Source organism: Eumetopias jubatus, unplaced genomic scaffold, assembly GCF_037043125.1.
Source record: "Eumetopias jubatus isolate StellerSeaLion01/CBP00866 unplaced genomic scaffold, mEumJub1_p1.0 scaffold_15, whole genome shotgun sequence".
NCBI classification, from domain to species: domain Eukaryota; kingdom Metazoa; phylum Chordata; class Mammalia; order Carnivora; family Otariidae; genus Eumetopias; species Eumetopias jubatus.
This window is the reverse complement of record NW_028274821.1, coordinates 57,081,419-57,099,340: the sequence shown is the minus strand read 5'-3', so window position 1 is coordinate 57,099,340 and position 17,922 is coordinate 57,081,419. Positions and strand designations below refer to the sequence as shown.

General features: G+C 47.8%; 1 protein-coding gene across 1 annotated transcript in view; it reads left to right on the top strand.

Annotated features, from left to right (window-relative positions):
• Positions 1-531: 531 nt before the first annotated feature.
• B4GALT1 (beta-1,4-galactosyltransferase 1) overlaps positions 532-17,922 on the top strand; it is a 53,434-nt gene continuing 36,043 nt past the window's right edge. Inside the window, exon 1 of the mRNA XM_028115128.2 lies at positions 532-1,156. Coding sequence (XP_027970929.1) covers positions 739-1,156 — 418 coding nt within the window. The 5' untranslated portion in view covers positions 532-738. The remainder of the gene's footprint in view (positions 1,157-17,922) is intronic.

Sequence of the window (17,922 nt, the reverse complement as noted above, 5' to 3'; positions counted from 1 at the left end):
CGAAGGTCCCAGGGAATCCCTCCGCGGCTGTCCCGCCTCCTTCCCGGTGTTGAAGCCCGTTTCCTGGACAACCGTTCCCCATCCCTCTTCCGGACCCAATCAGGCCTACCGAGGCGCCCTAGGGGGAGCGCCGTCGCGGCCCCCAACCCCTCAACACCTCAAGTCAACGACCAGCCGGCTCTCTGCGCCGCCGCGCTGTAGGCCCAGGCCCATACCCCAGCCCTTCAGCACCGCAGGAAGTGGCGGCGCCTCTCGAGGGCAGCCAGGAGGAGGCGAAGGAAGCGGAGGAGGCGCGGCTCGGTAGCGACCGAAGCCACACGGCGAGGGCTCGGGAGGAGGTCGGTGTGGGAACCCTAGAGCGCGGCGCTGAGCTCCCGAGCTGCCAGCCGCCCTCGGGACGGTTCCGCCCCCTTCAGCCCCCTCCCGAGTCCCCGCCCGCGCGTCGCGGCTCCGCCCCAGAGGCCCCGCCCTCCCGCTCGAGCCCCGAAAACCCTGCTCCAACCGGCGGCCCCGCCCCCGCCCCCGCCCGCGCCTCGGGCGCACTTCTGGTCGCTGGGCGGCCGCGCTGGCCGGAGTCTCCGAATTCCGCCGCCTGCCAGCTGGGGCAGCGCTCCCTCTTCGCTTCCCCTGCGGCCCCTCCCCCAAGCGCCGCGGTCGGGCAGCGCCTGGCCGGCGGCCCGCGGGCGGGCCGCCCCTCCCCGCTGTAGCCCACCCGCCTCTTAAAGCGGCGGCGGGAAGATGAGGTTTCGGGAGCCGCTCCTGGGCGGCAGCGCCGCGATGCCGGGCGCGTCCCTGCAGCGGGCCTGCCGCCTGCTCGTGGCCGTCTGCGCGCTGCATCTTGGCGTCACCTTCGTCTACTACCTGGCGGGCCGCGACTTGAGCCGCCTGCCTCAGCTGGTCGGAGTCCCAACACCGATTCAGGGCGGCTCGAACGGCGCTGCCGCGATCGAGCAGCCCTCCGGGGAGCTCCGACCCCGAGGGGCCCCGCCGCTGCCGCCTTTGGACGCTTCCTCCGAGCTGCGCTCAGGTCGCGAGTCCAGCCCAGAGGCAGACTCTCACCCCGGCCCCGGCTCCGCGAGCAACTTGACTTCGGCCCCGGTGCCCTCCACCACAGCGCTGTCGCTGCTCGCATGCCCTGAGGAGTCCCCACTGCTCGGTAAGGACTCGGGGACTTTCCCGAATTTCCTCGGCGGGGTCCCCTGGACGTTCGCCCGTGCCCTCTTCCAGGATATCCAACCTCCCAGTTCCGGATCACCGTCCCTAATCCCAAACAGAGGTTCCGGGCTGGATGGCATGAGAGGGTGGGAGGCGAGTCCTTTTGGATTCACGTTGAAGACTGGGGTGGGGGTGGTACAAGGAAGCCACGGGCCCCTCTGGCCCCAGGGCCCCAGAACCGGAGGGCTTGGAGACTTCCCTGCTCTGGCTCACGCCTCAAGAAGTTTTGGAGTTTGAGTTTGCTTAGGGCTTGGAGCTGCCTTCGCCCCGCTCACTCTGGTAGGGACCAAGAGGCAGCTCAGAGTAACCCCCTCCAGTCTGGGAAACTGATGATGAGGCCTCCAGTGGGGAAGGAAATTGACCTCCCAGTTCACATCCAGTTCACGTATCTTGTCTTTCCCTAGAACCACTCTCTCCTGAGTGGGTTAACTTTTCGTGAGCTTTTGGGCGAGTGACTTGTTAACTTCTGGTTTTTCATCAGTTAAATGGGGAAGATAAACGGTACCTAAGTCAGGGTTGTTTTGGAAGATTAGGTGAAACAACGTAAACAAGTATTTACGTTAATGAAGGTAAGCCCTTAATAAATTGTTACTATTGTGTCAACTTCCTCTTGTGTGTAGATCCCTGCCCTGGGGCCTTCCTACCCTGCTTCCTGACCCTGTAGGTTCCCCGAAACCTATGAGAGCAGAGCCCTCCCAAGGACTGAGGGTGTTTGTGGGAGTACAGTGTGCACCCTAGCAGCTGGAGGATTAAACTGTAACCAGTCCACATCCCGTTGTTCCTTCCAGGTAGAAGCTTGGAGTCTCAGGTGACTTGCCCAGGTGATGGGAAGGGTGGCCACCAGCCTGCCGGGAACTTGAGAGGGTGGGTTTGCGTTCCTCCTGTCCGGAGGACGCTGAGTGGTTCCCTGCCGGCAGAATGTTTCCTTGACCTGTGATCCACAGGCAGTCAGGCCCAGGGCAGCCACAGGTTGTTCCCAAGATAATCATACCGGTGGCTGCTCATTTTTTAATGCCAGAGTTTAGAGATTGTTGTTCTAAGTGAGGGGCCCTGGCAGGAGGGCAGGCATCCTGCCAGTAGGAACTCTGTCACTCTCCCGCAAAGCCCTGGCAGAGCAGGCCTTCTACATGCTCTTGCTCAATTTCTCCAGTAATTACTTCAGTATTTGCATATCAAGTTTAGGAGGAAACTCTTGGACTTGGTCAGACATGAATTGTGGAAATAAGGGGACTTTTTTTTTTTAAAGCAGAAAATTGAATCCCTGTGGACTTGGTGGTTAGTCTGAGAAGCAGACTAGTCTTATAAAATAAAGTTGAATATTTGCCCTGCTGTTAAGTGTCTGGCCTCAAGCATCTTACAGAGTTTCTCACAGTCTGTGTCTTGTATGTAAAATGGGGGTGTTGGTGCTTAACTCAGGGTTATTTTTAGGGCTAAGTGAGATTGCGTACATTAAGTACATGGCAAATAGGACTTGGGACTTGAGTTCCATTTTCTCAGACTCCTGTGGAGATGGCTCTGAATAGCAGAGAGAAAGGGGGAAGAGAGAGGTAAGTCCCCAGAACCCAGAGAGGCCAGTTTTCATCTTTTTGTTTTTAATTGTTGCCTAGACGTTTATGCAGGAAAAAAGAGAAATTAGCACATTAAAGTGCCCCAAAGTTCATTAGATTGGTATTTGAGGTATAAGGTCTTCTCAATGAAGTGAGAGGGCCCATGTTGCTTTGTTTTTGTTTTGCGACGGTGTGGTGACCGGTTACTGTTATTTCTGAGTTGAATTTTGAATTGGCAGCGTGAAGGCACTTCCTGAGAGATAACATTTGAAGGGCGAGGAGAGGCCCTGGGTCTTCTCTAGCTTGGCCGCCTTAATGTGACGCGCATGGAACCATGATGTTTGGGCTGCTGCTGTGGAGGTCCAACAAAGTGAAGGTGGCGGGTTTTTCTTCATTTTAATTGAGCCCTTAGGTTTGAGTGGTTGGGTCAGCTCTCTGAATGGGGGCTCCTGGCTGAGAGGGGGTCTCGAGGAGGCTGAAAGTCTCTCTAGGAGTGTGTGGGTTGGGGGGAGTTGAGCCCATCTGTTCATCTGAGCAGGTGTCAACCAAAGCCCTTGCAGGGTGGTTTTGAGGTTGATGGGAGAAAGCATCCGTGGGGTTTAGAACTGTGGCCTTTTCACTACTTGCACTTCCTTTCCCTGACTTGGCTCTACTTTCTGGTGTCCAGGGGTCTGGGCCAGACACTATGATAAGCTCCTGTTTGGTATGTGGAGGGCAATGGGCATGCCCTTCCCTGGAGGAGCCAGGCACCAGACCAGGCTGTTGATGGTGTCTGTTTGATCTCTCATGGGTTGTCAGAGCCTTGGATAGACTTCAGACAGACTTGGGCTTGGATCCTGCCTCTGTCTAGTCTTTATGACATAAGGCAGGTTGCGGTGTGTTGAGCCATTGTAGGCCCTGCCTCAGGATCCCCCGTGGGCTAGTGGGAGGCCTTCAGGAGTAGGGACTGCAGGGGGGGAGATGGGCCTTTCCTGAGTATTCCTCCAAGTTCCCTGGGGAGTTCTCCCAGAAAGTTCAGGCCTGCAGTCACTGTCCTCTGGGCCCTCAGGCTGTGCAGCATCTAGTCCACATTACAAGGCTCCCTTTCCTGGCTGCCTGGGTATTCGACCTGGGAGGAGCAGCGGTCTTGCATTTTCTTTTCCTGGAATGTTTGTCTCTGCTCAGATTTGGTGGAAACTCAACGTGACTTGACTGGTGCTGGCCTTGGCACTGCCAGCCCAGAGAGGGGCTAGGTGGAAGGTGGGCAGGACCTCAGGTTGGGCTGGTTAGGGGAGGCAGGACTGACCTGCGGGCTCAACTGGGGCCTGGTACAGCTGGTACAGTCCCCTCAAGGGTGTATGGGGTGTGGGGGGTGAGTATAGGACTGCTTAAACCCAGAGGCTTCCTTTGCCCATCTATGCTTTGAAGAGATCCTCTTCATTTGTTCAAATGAGGACTCTAATCTAGAGGTGGGCACCAGAGAGCCATGGGCACCTGGACCGGCAAACAGCCACCATAGGTAGCCAGGGTCCTGGGAGAGCACTTGTCCATGAGTCAACTTCCCCAGCTTTTGTGGGGGCTGTCAGCCAAGCTTCTGTAGTGGTTTGTGCCCTTGGGAAGACAAAGCACTTTCTGGGTCCCTGCTGGCTCTCAGCTCTCAGGTGTTTTTCCACCAGCATGCTATCCCCCTCTCCCCCCTTCTCACATATTCACACATGGGGACCCAAGCAGGCTGCCCAGGACGAAATGTACTTTGAGGACATCTGTCCCAGCCCTCAGCTTGGGGAAGGGCTCTCTCTCCCCTTTGAGTCTTGGAGCCTCATCACTTTCTGGCCTGGGGTAGAGCCTTATCCTCAGAGTTGGGGAAGGCACGGGGAGCTTCCTCTTGTCCAGGTCTTTAACTTTGGGAGATTATGTAGCTAGTACTTTAAACTAATTTGTCCTGTTGTTTTTCCTCGGGAAAATAGTTTATTGGCAAATACAAAGATACACCTTCTTGTCTAACAGTCTGAGATTGAGAAATACCCTCTATGACTATTGGGCTTGCTTCCTTCCACTCAGCCTGATGGTGGCAGGAGTGATTCCTACCTGTTGCTGTCCCAGACTCTGAGCAAGCATGGGCCAGGTGGACTCTCCCTGACTATGACACACATAGTCATATGTGGGATTGGATTCAAACTGCAGCATCTTGGACCCATAGCATCCCAGGATGGGACTGTCTAGTTCCCTGGCCCCATCCCTCATTGTGCTGGGGCTGGAACTCGGGTATCCTGCTTCCCAGCCCAGTGCTCTTCCTTGAGGTTATTGCCCAGTAGACACCTAGTGCAGAGGCTCGGAGCAGGCTAATATGACCTAGAATTTGAGAGGATCCTTGCTAGGTATGTCTGTGTGTCCACCTGAAAGCTGGCCTGGACATCCTTGATGGCTAAGACATCTGGTAACTTCATTCATTTAGTTCCCACAATGCACCTGTCCTGTGCTGGGTACTAGAGCTGCAAGGAGGAAGATGACACAATGCCTCTTCTTTAAGAACTCACAGTCCAGGCAGCGGAGGCATAATTAAACTGTGCTGATGTCATTTAGGGAAAACTAAAATGTGAGTGTGTTTAGTCTCTCCCTCTCCTATCCATCCCACCTTTTCTTCCTTTCTTCTTTCTTTCTCTTATTCAGAAACCCAGAATTGATATCAAAGTTCTTCAGTCCTGGTTTTGGTTGTTCCTGTAATTTTTGAAGCCTCAAATTAGCTCTGCTGAGTGATCTGTACCTTGCTGCTTTATAATGACTGTTCTGAGACATGAGCAGCCATATGGTCTTTGGGTAGCAGCAGGGTAGGGATTTCCAGGCTGGGACTAGACTAATTTATGGGTTGGGAATGACAGGACAGTTAATGCTCAGGCAGTCCCTGCCTTTCTGTGGATTTCACCCAGGGAATCTTCTGGGTTTTGGGGGCAGGTCTGGGAGGCTCATCCTCTTTGCGGTTAGCTGGGCTCTGGGTGTGTATGAAAGTGGCTGAGTCTCCCTCTCTTGCTGTCTCTCTGTCAAATAAATAAATAAAATCTTAAAAAAAAAAAAAAAAGAAAAAGAAAGTGGCCCAGTCATCCTGTGGCCAAGTCAAACCTAGTGATTTCTTCCTTGCTTGCATACCCAGTGCCTTCAATGCCATCTTCACTGTTCAGTGTTCCCTGCCTGCTCCTGACAAGAAGCAGAGACTGGAATTCTGCTTGTAATCATATCCACTTGGAAATTCCAGTTATTCTTATCTAGTTAAGTAGCAATCCATTTGTTTTAGGACAAATGGATTGCCCTTGCAGCTTAAATCCCGTGGATCCTGGCACTGTGGCCATTTTACACTTGGCTCTGGCAATGCCCAGGGTGGTCCGGGCAATGAGGTCACTGTAAAGGCCGGTGAGCCAGACCCTGACTCCTGGGGGAGTTCACCAGGCATGGTATTGTGAGTGTTCCTAGGAGCTAGACTGTGGCTGTGATTGTAAAGGCCCCAGTTGTGGGGGTCTCTGTGCTTACCTAGGCCTACGCAGGTCACCAGTTTGGGGAGGGGTTGCAGATCCTGTTGTAAAGGTCAAAATGTCCAAGTTCAAAGGTCATGGTGGCTTAAGATCAGGGGAAAGGGTCTGGTTGGGAGGTGGTTCTGAGTGGACGTGGCCTAAAGGGATTCGTCCTTAGAAGGCAGAGGGGCTGAGTCACACACTCAGTGTTTCAGGTTCCACTTTCCAGCCTGGCCTCGGCCCGCCCCTTCCCTACACAAATGAAGGCCAGGAGATACATAATTGGCCGTTGCTGAATTCTTTGGCAGTGAATTTAATGTCTGGTCTGGGTGTGTTATGTAGCTGCTTCCCTTTCCCCTGCCACCCCTCCAAAGCCCCTCACGGAGCCCGGAGAGAGGGAAGGAGTTCCTTCCGTGGAATGCTGCAGGCTAGGGCTGTGGGTCTTTGCTTTTTCCTGTATTTTTTTTGTAAAAGGTAATGCAGTTTTATTGAAAATAACTTAAAAAGGTAAAAGAGGTAGAAAAGCACGCCTGTATTCCTTTCACTTAGAGGAAATATGTTGGCATATCTCCTGCTAATCTTTTTCTTGTACATATTTAAGAATATAGATGAACAGATAGATTGGTATGGATAGACATAGATACCTGGTATCCAGCATTTGTCGCTCAAGATTCTTTCTCATGAGCTTGGTCCTACACTTTTAAAAACCCCAAAAGCTGTGTCATTTTGTCAGCTGAATATGCTATAACTTTATTTTTTCAGTTGTTGTTGAACACACACACACACACACACACACACACGTAGTTTTTGTTTTTTCTTAGTGGCCCTCTGAGGCTTGTGCATAAAGCATTGCACTTTCTGGATTGTTTCTCGAGTAGAGTTTTCTAAAAAGGGAAAAAAAGGGTGAATGCTTTTTGAGAAGAGCTACGTTTTAAAACCAGTCTTAACAAAAAGATAGACCCATTCAAAATTACAGGTTTACTTAGTGCTGGCAGAGGAGTATCATTTATTGCTGAATGAAGAATGTGTCTAGAATTCTGATTAAAAAGGAAACTAGGTGCAGGAAGTGCCTGGGGCAGGGGCAGAGGGCCAAGCTGTAGGATGGACACTTGGGATCAGACTGAGCAGAAATCTGTTGTTAACAGAAGCAGTGGGGGTGATGCCCCAGGAGTCTTCTTTCTCAGTAACTTCTCCATTTGTCTCCTTAGCTGCCAAGTCCCTGGGCTAGGCTTGTGTGGACTGTGGCACTGGGGCCGTGGTGCTGGGGAGACACCAGCTAGCTAAGCTGGTGCAGTTGACACGACTGACTCTTTCCACAGAGCTGCCCGGGAACACGCTAGCAAATTGGACTGTGAAAACAATAGCACAGTGCTCCCACCTCCAGGGGGTTCTGAGATCTGGGGAGGGGCCATGAAGTGAGACCCTATAGGTTTCCAGGAATTGCTTTTGAGAGAAGCCTTAGAGAGCATTAGAGCCCAGCGCTCAGTCGGGACTGGTTCAGGTGGTCTGAGCAATCTAATCTCAGGCCAGTAGGCTAGGCTCTTCCCAAGGTGTCATTGTACTTTGAAGTTATTCCACTTTGATTACCCTCACCAGATCTACATTCTCCCTTTCTGAGGGACGCTTGGGCTTTGGGACTCTGCCAGGGGTCATTTGGCACAGAGTCTGGGGATCCAGGGGGAGGCTGTGCTGAGGGAAGGGGCGGGGTCATATCAGACCAGCATGAGCAGTATGGTATGAGGTCAGGTTCCTTCCTGCCCCACCTCATGGGTCCGGAGGTCATGGGGAGGGGTCCTGGCAGGGGGTTCACTAATTGCCTGACCCCATGACCGTGTGCATTTAAAAAATGCCTTTAAAAGTTTCCTTAAGGGGCGCCTGGGTGGCTCAGTCGTTGAGCGTCTGTCTTCCGCTCAGGTCATGATCCCAGGGTCCTGGGATCGAGCCCCGCATCAGGCTCCCTGCTCAGCGGGAAGCCTGCTTCTCCCTCTCCCACTCCCCCTGCTTGTGTTCCCTCTCTCGCTGTGTCTCTGTCAAATAAGTAAATAAAATCTTAAAAAAATTTTTTTTCCTTAAAAGTTTCTTCCTGTTTTGCATAATGTCCTTTTGCCTTTGACATCCTGAAAGTGCAGAGCTGTCGTTAGTGTCTCAGGCCACCCCTGCCGCCGCCAGCTTGAAAAAACAGGATAGGGCTCCAAGCTGAGGGCGGATCTAGGGAAAATGGTATTTGCATCATAGGAGCTTGGTGACTTGGCGTTGAGGTGTTAGGTAGCTCCTGGCATTCAGATGAGTATAAAGGCTGCCTGGGCAGGGCCGCTGCCTGGCTGAGAATGGGTAGACCTGAGTCTTTACCCTAAGTCAGGAGGAGCCCTAAGGAAGTGGGTGAATGAAGACTGATTTGCTCACTCAGCAAGCTTTTGTTAGTAACCACAGTATCTGAAGCATGGGAGATAGACATGAACAAGGGCTCAGCAGTGGACAGACCCTGGCAATATGGTGTAGTCAGAGAGGGGAAGTGTGGGTGTTCCCAGGGCACTGGGAAGGTGCAGAGAACCAGATGGGTGATCTGGGCTAGGTCCAGACTCAAAATGAAGGACCTCTCTTTCAACACTGATTCTAGCATCTCTGTGTTTCTCAGTGTGTCTGAACAGTCTCCCTGGTTGGGAAGGGCAGGGGTCTACCGCTGAACGCAGCCTGTAATTTCCTCTGGTTGCTGTCACATGGGAAGAAGGCCATGGCTGCAGTCCCAGCTGCTGCATGCAGTCACCAGCTGGGCAGGAGAGGACAGGAAGTGGGAGGCAGAGTGAGAGGAAGATAATGGAAGAAAGAAGCTGGTGCAGAAGGGGCTGTGCTGGACAGGGGAAAGCTGAAGATAGCTAGACTGAGGGCCCGAAGGAGAGAAGGCGAGGGAGAGGGAGGTACACAACCAGGGGGTTTGTGGTCTGCAGGGTGTAGGGGCAAGCCTCAAAGGCCACTGGTGTGAGAATTCCGTGTTCTGGTCCTTCTAACTCATTCCATCATTTTGGGCAAGTCCCAACTCTTTTGGTCCCTCTTTCCCTCTCTGAAGTTTGAGTGGGTTGGACCTGTTGGTCTTTAGTGCTCTTCCTTCTCTTCCTCCCAAAGTCTGGGTTGGTATGGGGGAAATCCTGGTCATTTATGCTGCATGAAAGGGCTCTGAAATTCCCTGTGAAGCTCGTTACCCACTGGCTAGCTGTGTGATATGGGAGAGATGTTTTCCTTTCGGTGCCTCAGTGCTCTCACCTGTAAAATGGGGATAACAGTAGTGTCTACCTCATAGATGTTGTAAGGTTTAGGTAGTAGGCATAAGAAGGCCTAAAACAGTGCCTAACACTGAATAAGCTCTGAATATATGTTATCTATTATTGGTTAGCACTGATAGTTCTTATTTGTGAAGATTTTGGCGTTTGTAGGATTTCTTCCTTTTTTCTGTTTTTTAGTTGAAAATACATCACCACATTAAATATTTAAAAAAATACAATTCTGCTGTTTACCATTGTAACCAAACATATGCCTACCACTGTAACAAAACTTGACAAGACTTTCTAAATACATACATACTTTACTCTGTTGTAATTGTAGTGTGAAACTATTTTGCATTCTGTTCGTTTCATTCAATGCTATCTTAAACTGTTATGTTATTCATAATTATCCTAATTATCTTTTCAAGCTGCTATCTAAAATCCTTATTCAGGGGCCACCTGGGTGACTCAATTGGTTAAGCATCCGACTCTTGATTTTTGGCTCAGGTCATGATCTCAGGGTGATGAGCTCAAGCCCCACGTGGGGCTCCCCACTTACCAGGGAGTCTGCTTGAGATTCTTTCTCTCCTTCTCCTTCTGCCCCTCTTCCCTCAAATAAATAAATAGATAAATCTTTAAAAAAATTAAATCCTTACTGATATTCCCTTAGCATTCAAGGTTTCAGGTTTCTCCGTCATGGTCGTTGTTTTTTGTTTTGTTTTGTTTTGTTTTTAAATCATAGATAATCTTGAACATTTTCTCTTGTGTTTAGCTTTTTGCTTCAGTTGAATTATTTCCTTGGGATAAATTTCTAAAGAGGAATTAGGTTAAGGGAGATAGTCACCTTTGTGACATTGGTTCACATTGCCACTTTGCTTTCCAGGAGGGTTGGAATAATCCACAGGCCCTAAACTGTAAGTTCCTAGGCTAGAGATACTGGCTTTTAAAAAATATGGATACCTAGGGGAAGTCAGATCTGTCTGGAGTCTCACATTGACACTCCCCGCTTGTGTGTATGTGTGTGCGTTAAGTTCCTTGTGTAGCGCACTGCACCCAACTTGGACTTGAGACTCTTCCCGTATGCCGTTGTGTCTGGGAGTTCCTGCTGAGGTGTATCCACCAAGGGGCCTTACTGGTGGCTCTTTCAATACTTCCTGTACCTTTGCCGAAGAGTTGATTTACAGAAGGTAAGAAACTTTCCTTCTTCCTTTATTTGTGGAGCCAAACCTGTAGAATGGGGGCAGACCCTGGCTTTACAAGCCTAGCTTCAAAATGGTATTGGTCCTAACATAACATAATAACAAACAAACAAAATAAAACAAAACAAACACAAAAAGCAAAATGGTGTTAGTCTAAAACTTTGTGGGTTGATGTCTGAAAGTACCACATGCAGCCATCCACAGAAACTGTGTTCAGTTCTGACGGGTTAGCCTGGGCACCTGACCATCTAACCCATGTGGATCAACTCCAGTCTGATGGCTCTGATTGAGGGGATCCAGAAATGAGGCCCAAAGGAAGAAGGACTTAAATTATGTTGGCTAAAAATAAGTTGATCGATGGCTGTGAATGGCCAGTTCTGCCTCTCTGGCCACCCCCTTCACGTGCCTCTTTTGTAGATAGACAGGAGCCTGCTGACGTCCATAAGTAGTACGATGACTTTGGAGCCAGTGATTTCAGCGGCCAGAGGTTTACAAATTAAGCAGATGGGGTGCATTCAACTTGTGACAGCTGCTACTTTCATCTCGCAGCCCTTCTTGTCCTCTTCTGCCAAGTTCCGCAGCACTCAGCTGTGATTTAACAAGGTGCTCCCTGGATGTGTTTGCAGCCAGGCCAGAGCCGTCTAGCATATTGTTCTGGGGGGCCCAGGGCAATACTTTCTTCCTGTGTAGAATGGGGAGATAATTCTTACCTCAAGGACTTGATAAGAGGATTGAATGAGATGAGGTATGTGGTGATGTCAGTGCTCTGTTCTTTTGTTCGATGTCTAACCCATTCCCTTGGGTGCAGAAGACATACACTCAACAGAGTAGGCTGCAGAGTAAAATTTCCTCCAAACGTGAGTTGTTGTTGTTGTTGTTGTTGTTGTTTTCCATCTGCCCTGGGGCAGAGTTAAGAGGATAAGGGAGAGGTGTGAGGCTGTAACCACAATTTAGGGATAGGGTTTAGCCTGGAGCCAGGGTTTGGTGGAGACTGTGGCCTGCCTCGATGAAGAGACCTACCCCAGGCCACAAGGAGGCCTCCATTCTGTTGAATCCACACCACTGGGAGCTGGGAGTGAGTGTTGCCACGTGCCAGGCGTGCCAGGATTCTGTGGTGCTCCACAGCCTTCCCTTCTCCAGGTGGACATTTTTTGTCCGTGTCCTGGGGAGAGGCCATCATAGAGTATAGAAAATTGAATGGAGGGAACATTGAATGTTTCATGGAGTCTCAGGGGACAAGAAGAGATGTGTTAAGAAGGGGGGTGGGGGGAGGGGGCAGCCTGGGGTGCCCAGTGACCTAAACTTGGTGTGTTATTAGGACAACTTAGGCAGAGGCCTGTAGATAGCCTGTCTTATAAAAGAGTAAGAAGTACTGATTTGTAGTTCTTTTTTTTTTCAGCTTTATTAAAATATATTAAAGATTTATTTGAGAGAGAGAGAGAGTGCACATGCACGCACAAACTGGAAGAGGGGCAGAGAGAGAGAGAGGGAGAGAGAGAATCCCAAGCCAACTCCCTCCTAAGTGTGGAGCCCAACTCAGGGCTCAATCCCAGGACCCTGAGATCATGACCTGAGCTGAAATCAAGAGTCAGATGCTTAACCGACTGAGCCACCCACGCACCTCACAGCATTATTAAGGTATAATTGACAAATAAATGAACTGTAGTTTTCTTTATTGTGATGTCTTTGTCAGATGTTGGTATCAAGGTAGTACTACCTCATAGAATGAGCAATACTACCCTCCTCTTTCCAATTTTAGGGAGAGCTTGTGAAGGATTTGTATTCTTCTTCAGATATCTGTTACAATTCACCAGTGAGGCCATCTGAACCTGGGCGTTTCTTTGTGGGAAGCTATTTGATTACTAATTCAGATTCTTGTTGCATGGCTATTCAGATTTTCTGTTTATTCTTCAGTCAGTTCTGGTAGTTTGTGTCTTCCTAGGGATTTGTCTTCTTCACCTAAGCCCCCCTAATTCATTGGCATACAGTTGTTCACAGTATTCCCCTGGGATCCTATTTGTTTCCCTAAGGTTGGTAGGGGTGTTTCCTCTTTCATTCCTGATTTTGGTAATTTGAGTCTTCTCTTTTTTTTTTTTCTAGCCACAAGTATGTCATTTTTGTTGATCTTTTCAAGGAACCAACTTTCGGTTCACTGATCTTCTCTATTGTTTTTCTGTTCTCTATTTCATTAATTTCTGCTCTAATCTTTATTATTTTGTTCCTTCTGGTTGTTTTAGGTTTAGTTTGCTCCTTTTTTCCCAGTGTCTTAAGGTGGAAGCTTAGGTTGTTATTGATTTGAGATCTAAAGGCCATATACTTTTTTTTTTAACATTTTTTATTTATTTATTTGAGAGAAGGAGAGCATGAGTGTGGAGGGGGGGGAGCAGGGAGAGAGGGAGAAGCAGACTCTCCACTGAGCAGGGAGTGTGATGCAGGGCTCGATCCCAGGACGTTGGGATCATGACCTGAGCCAAAGGTCAGGTCCAGCTTAACCAACTGAGCCACCCAGGTGCCCCTAAAGGCCATATACTTTTAATGTTTTTTTTGATTAAAGATTTTATTTATTTATTTGTCATGGAGAGAGGACAAGCAGGGGAAGTGCCAGGCAGAGGGAGAAGCAGGCTCTCCGCTGAGCAAGGAGCCTGACATGGGACTCGATCCCAGGACCCTGGGATCATGACCTGAGCCGAAGGCAGATACTTAACCGACTGAGCCACCCAGGCATCCCTACTTTCAACATTTCATAGATGCTGTCAAATTGCCCTCCAGTTTGTGCTCATCAACAGTGTTTGAGAAGTGCCTATTTCTCACATTTATGCCAGTTAGCAGTCTTTTTACATTTGCCAGTATGATGATCAAATGTGGTATCTTGTTTTAACTAGTTTCTTTGACTATTGATGATGTTGACCAAACTTTCATGTATTCGTTACGTTGGCCATTTGTATTTCTTCTGTAAATTACTTGTTAATATTTTTACCCATTTTTCTTTTTTTTTAAGATTTATTTATTTATTTGAGAGAGAAAAAGTGTGTGCATGCGTGTGAGCAGGGGAAGGGGCAGAGGGAGAGGGAAAGAATCTCCAGCAGACTCTGTGCTGAGAATGGAGCCGGTGTGGGGCTTGATCTCAAGACCCTGAGATCATGACATGAGCCGAAATCAAGAGTTGGATGTTTAACCTACTGAGCCACCCATTTTTCTATTAGTTTTTAAAATAGGTTTGGAGGAGCTTTTAATATTATGGATATTACTCCTTTATTATATATTGTTTGCAGATATGGCCTGGCACCTATCTTTTAACTTTACCTCTGGTATCTTTGACCATACAGAAATTTCAAATTTTTATGTATTTAAATCTGTCTTTTCCTTTATGGCTTCAAGTTGTTTTTGCACTCAGGAAGGTCTTCATCCCAAGATTATAAAATTTTTCTTCTGTATTCCCTTCTAAGCTGGTTCTTTAACATTTTATTTCTGACAGTAAAAGATGAACAGAATCACTGTTCAACCCTCATGTGTTGCAAGAAACCATATCATACCCAGAAGGCCCTTTGAGGTCTCAGCCTCTTCCAAATCACTGACGCTGGTAGATCAGAATAGAAATGTGAAGTTTTAGCCACTGTGATTATAGAGCTGTAATAATCTGTAGGCTTTGAAGGTGTAGAGATTCAGGGGAAAAGGCAAAGTAATACTTATTGAATATCTGTTAGTGCTAAGCATTGTGATAAGTATATACAGGTGACCCTTGAACAACATGGAGGTTAGGGGGCACTGACCCCCCCCACCCCCTGTGCTGTTCAAAATCCATGTATAACTTCGGACTCTCCAAAACTCCTAATAGCCTACTATTGACCGGAAGCCTTACCAATAACAGAAACATTTAGTTAACACGTATTTTGTATGTTCTATGTATTATACACTGTATTCTTACCATAAGGTAAGCTAGAGGAAAAGATTGTTTGTGAAGAAAATCATAAGGAAAATACATTTACAGTACGGTACTGTAAAAAACCGGTGTATAAGTGGACCAATGCTGTTCAAACCCGTGTGCAAGGGTCAACTGTATATGAGTTACCTCGTTTACCACCTGAAAAGAACACATTATTATCCCCACTCCTTAGAGGAGGAAATTGGAACTGACTGCATTTAAAGTAATCCTGATACCAGGGGCGACTGGGTGGCTCAGTCGTTAAGCATCTGCCTTCGGCTCAGGTCATGATCTCAGGGTCCTGGGATCGAGCCCTGCATTGGGCTCCCTGCTCTGCGGGAAGCCTGCTTCTGTTCCCTCTCTCGCTGTCTCTCTCTCTGTCAAATAAATAAATAAATTGTTTGCAGATATGGCCTGTCATAAAAAAAACAAAAAAGTGATCCTGATACCAGAAAGCTATTATCAGGAATGCGTGACTGGCTGACTGCCCCCATGGTCCGTAGGGCAGCAGTCTCTCTATAGCCCAAGGTCTGGTTTTAGACGGAGAGAGGATGTATTTGTAACCAGCACTGAAGTTCCAGAAATTGAGTTAGGGCTCCAGAACTGATCAGAGGGGCAGCTGACTCACTAATAAAACTCCCACGAGACTTATTTACATGCTCGATATCAAATTGCTGCTTTGCTGCGAAGATTAGAACTGTTGTCAAGTGGCCTAGAGTTCTCTGGCTGTTGGCGGTACTACAAGCAAAGCCATAGTACAGTCAAATGAGGCCGCTGGTAAGGCAGAAGGCAGAGCAGGGAAGGGAGCTGTACTGTAACGCTGGATGGTGTCTGGCTGTCAGGGCTCACGAACCCATCCCCACAGCATTGCAGACCTGTTTCAGGGACCGGTTTGGTCTAGTTGTCAGGGCTTTTTCTCTCCTGTACAGCTCTGGAAGGACACATCCAGCTCCATCTCCACCACTCCCTTATTAGTTTCCTTCTGTACTTTCTTCCTTCTCTCCTTTCTTTCCATCCAGTCATCAAACTTTATTTCATGGCCCATTATCATCACAGACTCTCTTGCCTTATTTTCTTTGTTCTGTTTTATTCTCATTCTCACTTCCATTTCCCAACCCCACCAGGAGCAAAAATTCTAATGTGTTTACTGTGTATGTTTTTCTCTTGCCCAGTTGGAGCTGCTGCTTTATATTTATATACCTTTTTTAATTAAGAAATAATTTTTTTTAGGGGCACCTGGGTGGCTCAGTCAGTTAAGCGTCTGCCTTTGGCTCAGGTCATGATCCCAGGGCCCTGGATCGAGTCCTGCATCAGGCTCCTTGCTCAGCGGGGAGCCTGCTTCTCCCTCTCCCTCTGCCTGCCACTCTCCCTGCTTGTGCTCTCTTTCTCTCTCTTTCTGTCAAATAAATAAATAAAATCTATAAAAATGATTTTTTTTAGATTAACATACAGTAAAATTGGCCTTTTTTGGTATTTAGTTTTATGAATTGTAACACAGTGTATATTTGTATAACCACCACCACGATAAGGATTCAGAATAGTTTCGTCACCCAAAAAATCCCCCTTGAAATCACATTCTCCTCCCACCCTTAACACTGGCAACCACTGATCTATTCTCTATTACCAGTGTTGTATCTCTTTGAGAATGTTATAAATATGTATCATATAGTGTCTGTACCTGCATTTTTATTTTTTTTTTAAGTTTATTTAAATTCCAGTTAGTTAACATACAGTGTTATATTAGCTTCAGGTGTACCATATAGTGATTAAACACTGCCATACATCACCCAGTGCTCATCATGACAAGTTCTCTCTTTAATCCCCCTCCCCTATTTCACCCATCCCCCACCCACCTCCCTCTGGTAACCATCAGTTTGTTCTCCATAGTTAAGAGTCTGTTTCTTGGTTTGCCTCTCTCTTTTTTTCCCCCTTTGCTCATTTATTTTGTTTCTTAAATTCCACATATGAGTGAATCATAGGGTATTTGTCTTTCTCTGACTTATTTCACTTAGCATAACACTTTCTAGCTCCACCCATATTGTTGCAAATGGCAAGATTTCATTCTTTTTGATGGCTGAGTAATATTCCTGTGTGTGTGTGTGTGTGTGTGTGTGTGTGTATCTCACATCTAATTTATTCATTCATCAATTGATGGACACTTTGGCTGTTCCCATAATTTGGCTATTGTAGATAATTAATGCAGCTATAAACATTGGTTGCATGTAACCCTTTGAATTAGTATTTTTGTATCCTTTGGGTAAATAACCAGTAGTGCAATTGCTGGATTGGAGGGTAGTCTATTTTTAACTTTTTGAGGAACCTCCATACTGTTTTCCAGAGTGGCTGCACCAGTTTGCATTCCCATAAACAGGGCAAGAGGGTTCCCCTTTCTCCATATCCTCACCAACACCGTTGTTTCTTGTGTTGTTGATTTTAGCCATTCTGACACGTGTGAGGTGATATCTCATTGTCATTTTGATTTGTATTTCCCTGATGATGAGTGAGTGATATTTAGCATCTTTTCATGTGCCTGTTGGATGTACCTGTATTTTTAACTTATGTAAATGGTGTTATTTTATAGTTTATTCTGATTCTAATTTTTTTCACCCAGGTCTGTTTTTGTTTTAATTTTTAGAAAGCTTGACATAACTTCAAACTTACAGAAAAGTTGCTAGAATTACACACAGAATTTCTGGATATCCTCTGGGTTCCCCTAAATTCCCCAAATGTTAACCTTTTACTATAGTTGCCTTTTTTCCCCTCTTCTTTCTCTCTATTCATGTATATATGTGTGTGATAGATTATGAACTATGCTCCTTTACCATTAAATATTCAACATGTAGGGGCGCCTGGGTGGCTCAGTCGTTAAGCGTCTGCCTTCGGCTCAGGTCATGATCCCAGGGTCCTGGGATCGAGCCCCGCATCAGGCTCCTTGTTTAGTGAGGAGCCTGCTTCTCTCTCTGCCCGCCACTCCCCCTGCTTGTGCTCATGCTCTCTCTCTGACAAATAAATAAATCTTCAAAAAAAAAAAAGAAAGTAGAATGGAGGGAGATAAAGGTAAAATCAGGGAGACAAGTTAGAAACCTATTATGTGGTGATCCTCTGGAAAAATCTTAAGATTTTATTTATTTATTTGACAGAGACACAGCGAGAGAAGGAACACAAGCAGGGGGAGTGGGAGAGGGAGAAGCAGGCTTCCCGCGGAGCAGGGGGCCCGATGCGGGGCTCGATCCAGGACCCTGGGATCATGACCTGAGCCGAAGGCAGACGCCTAACCCACTGAGCCACCCAAGCGCCCCT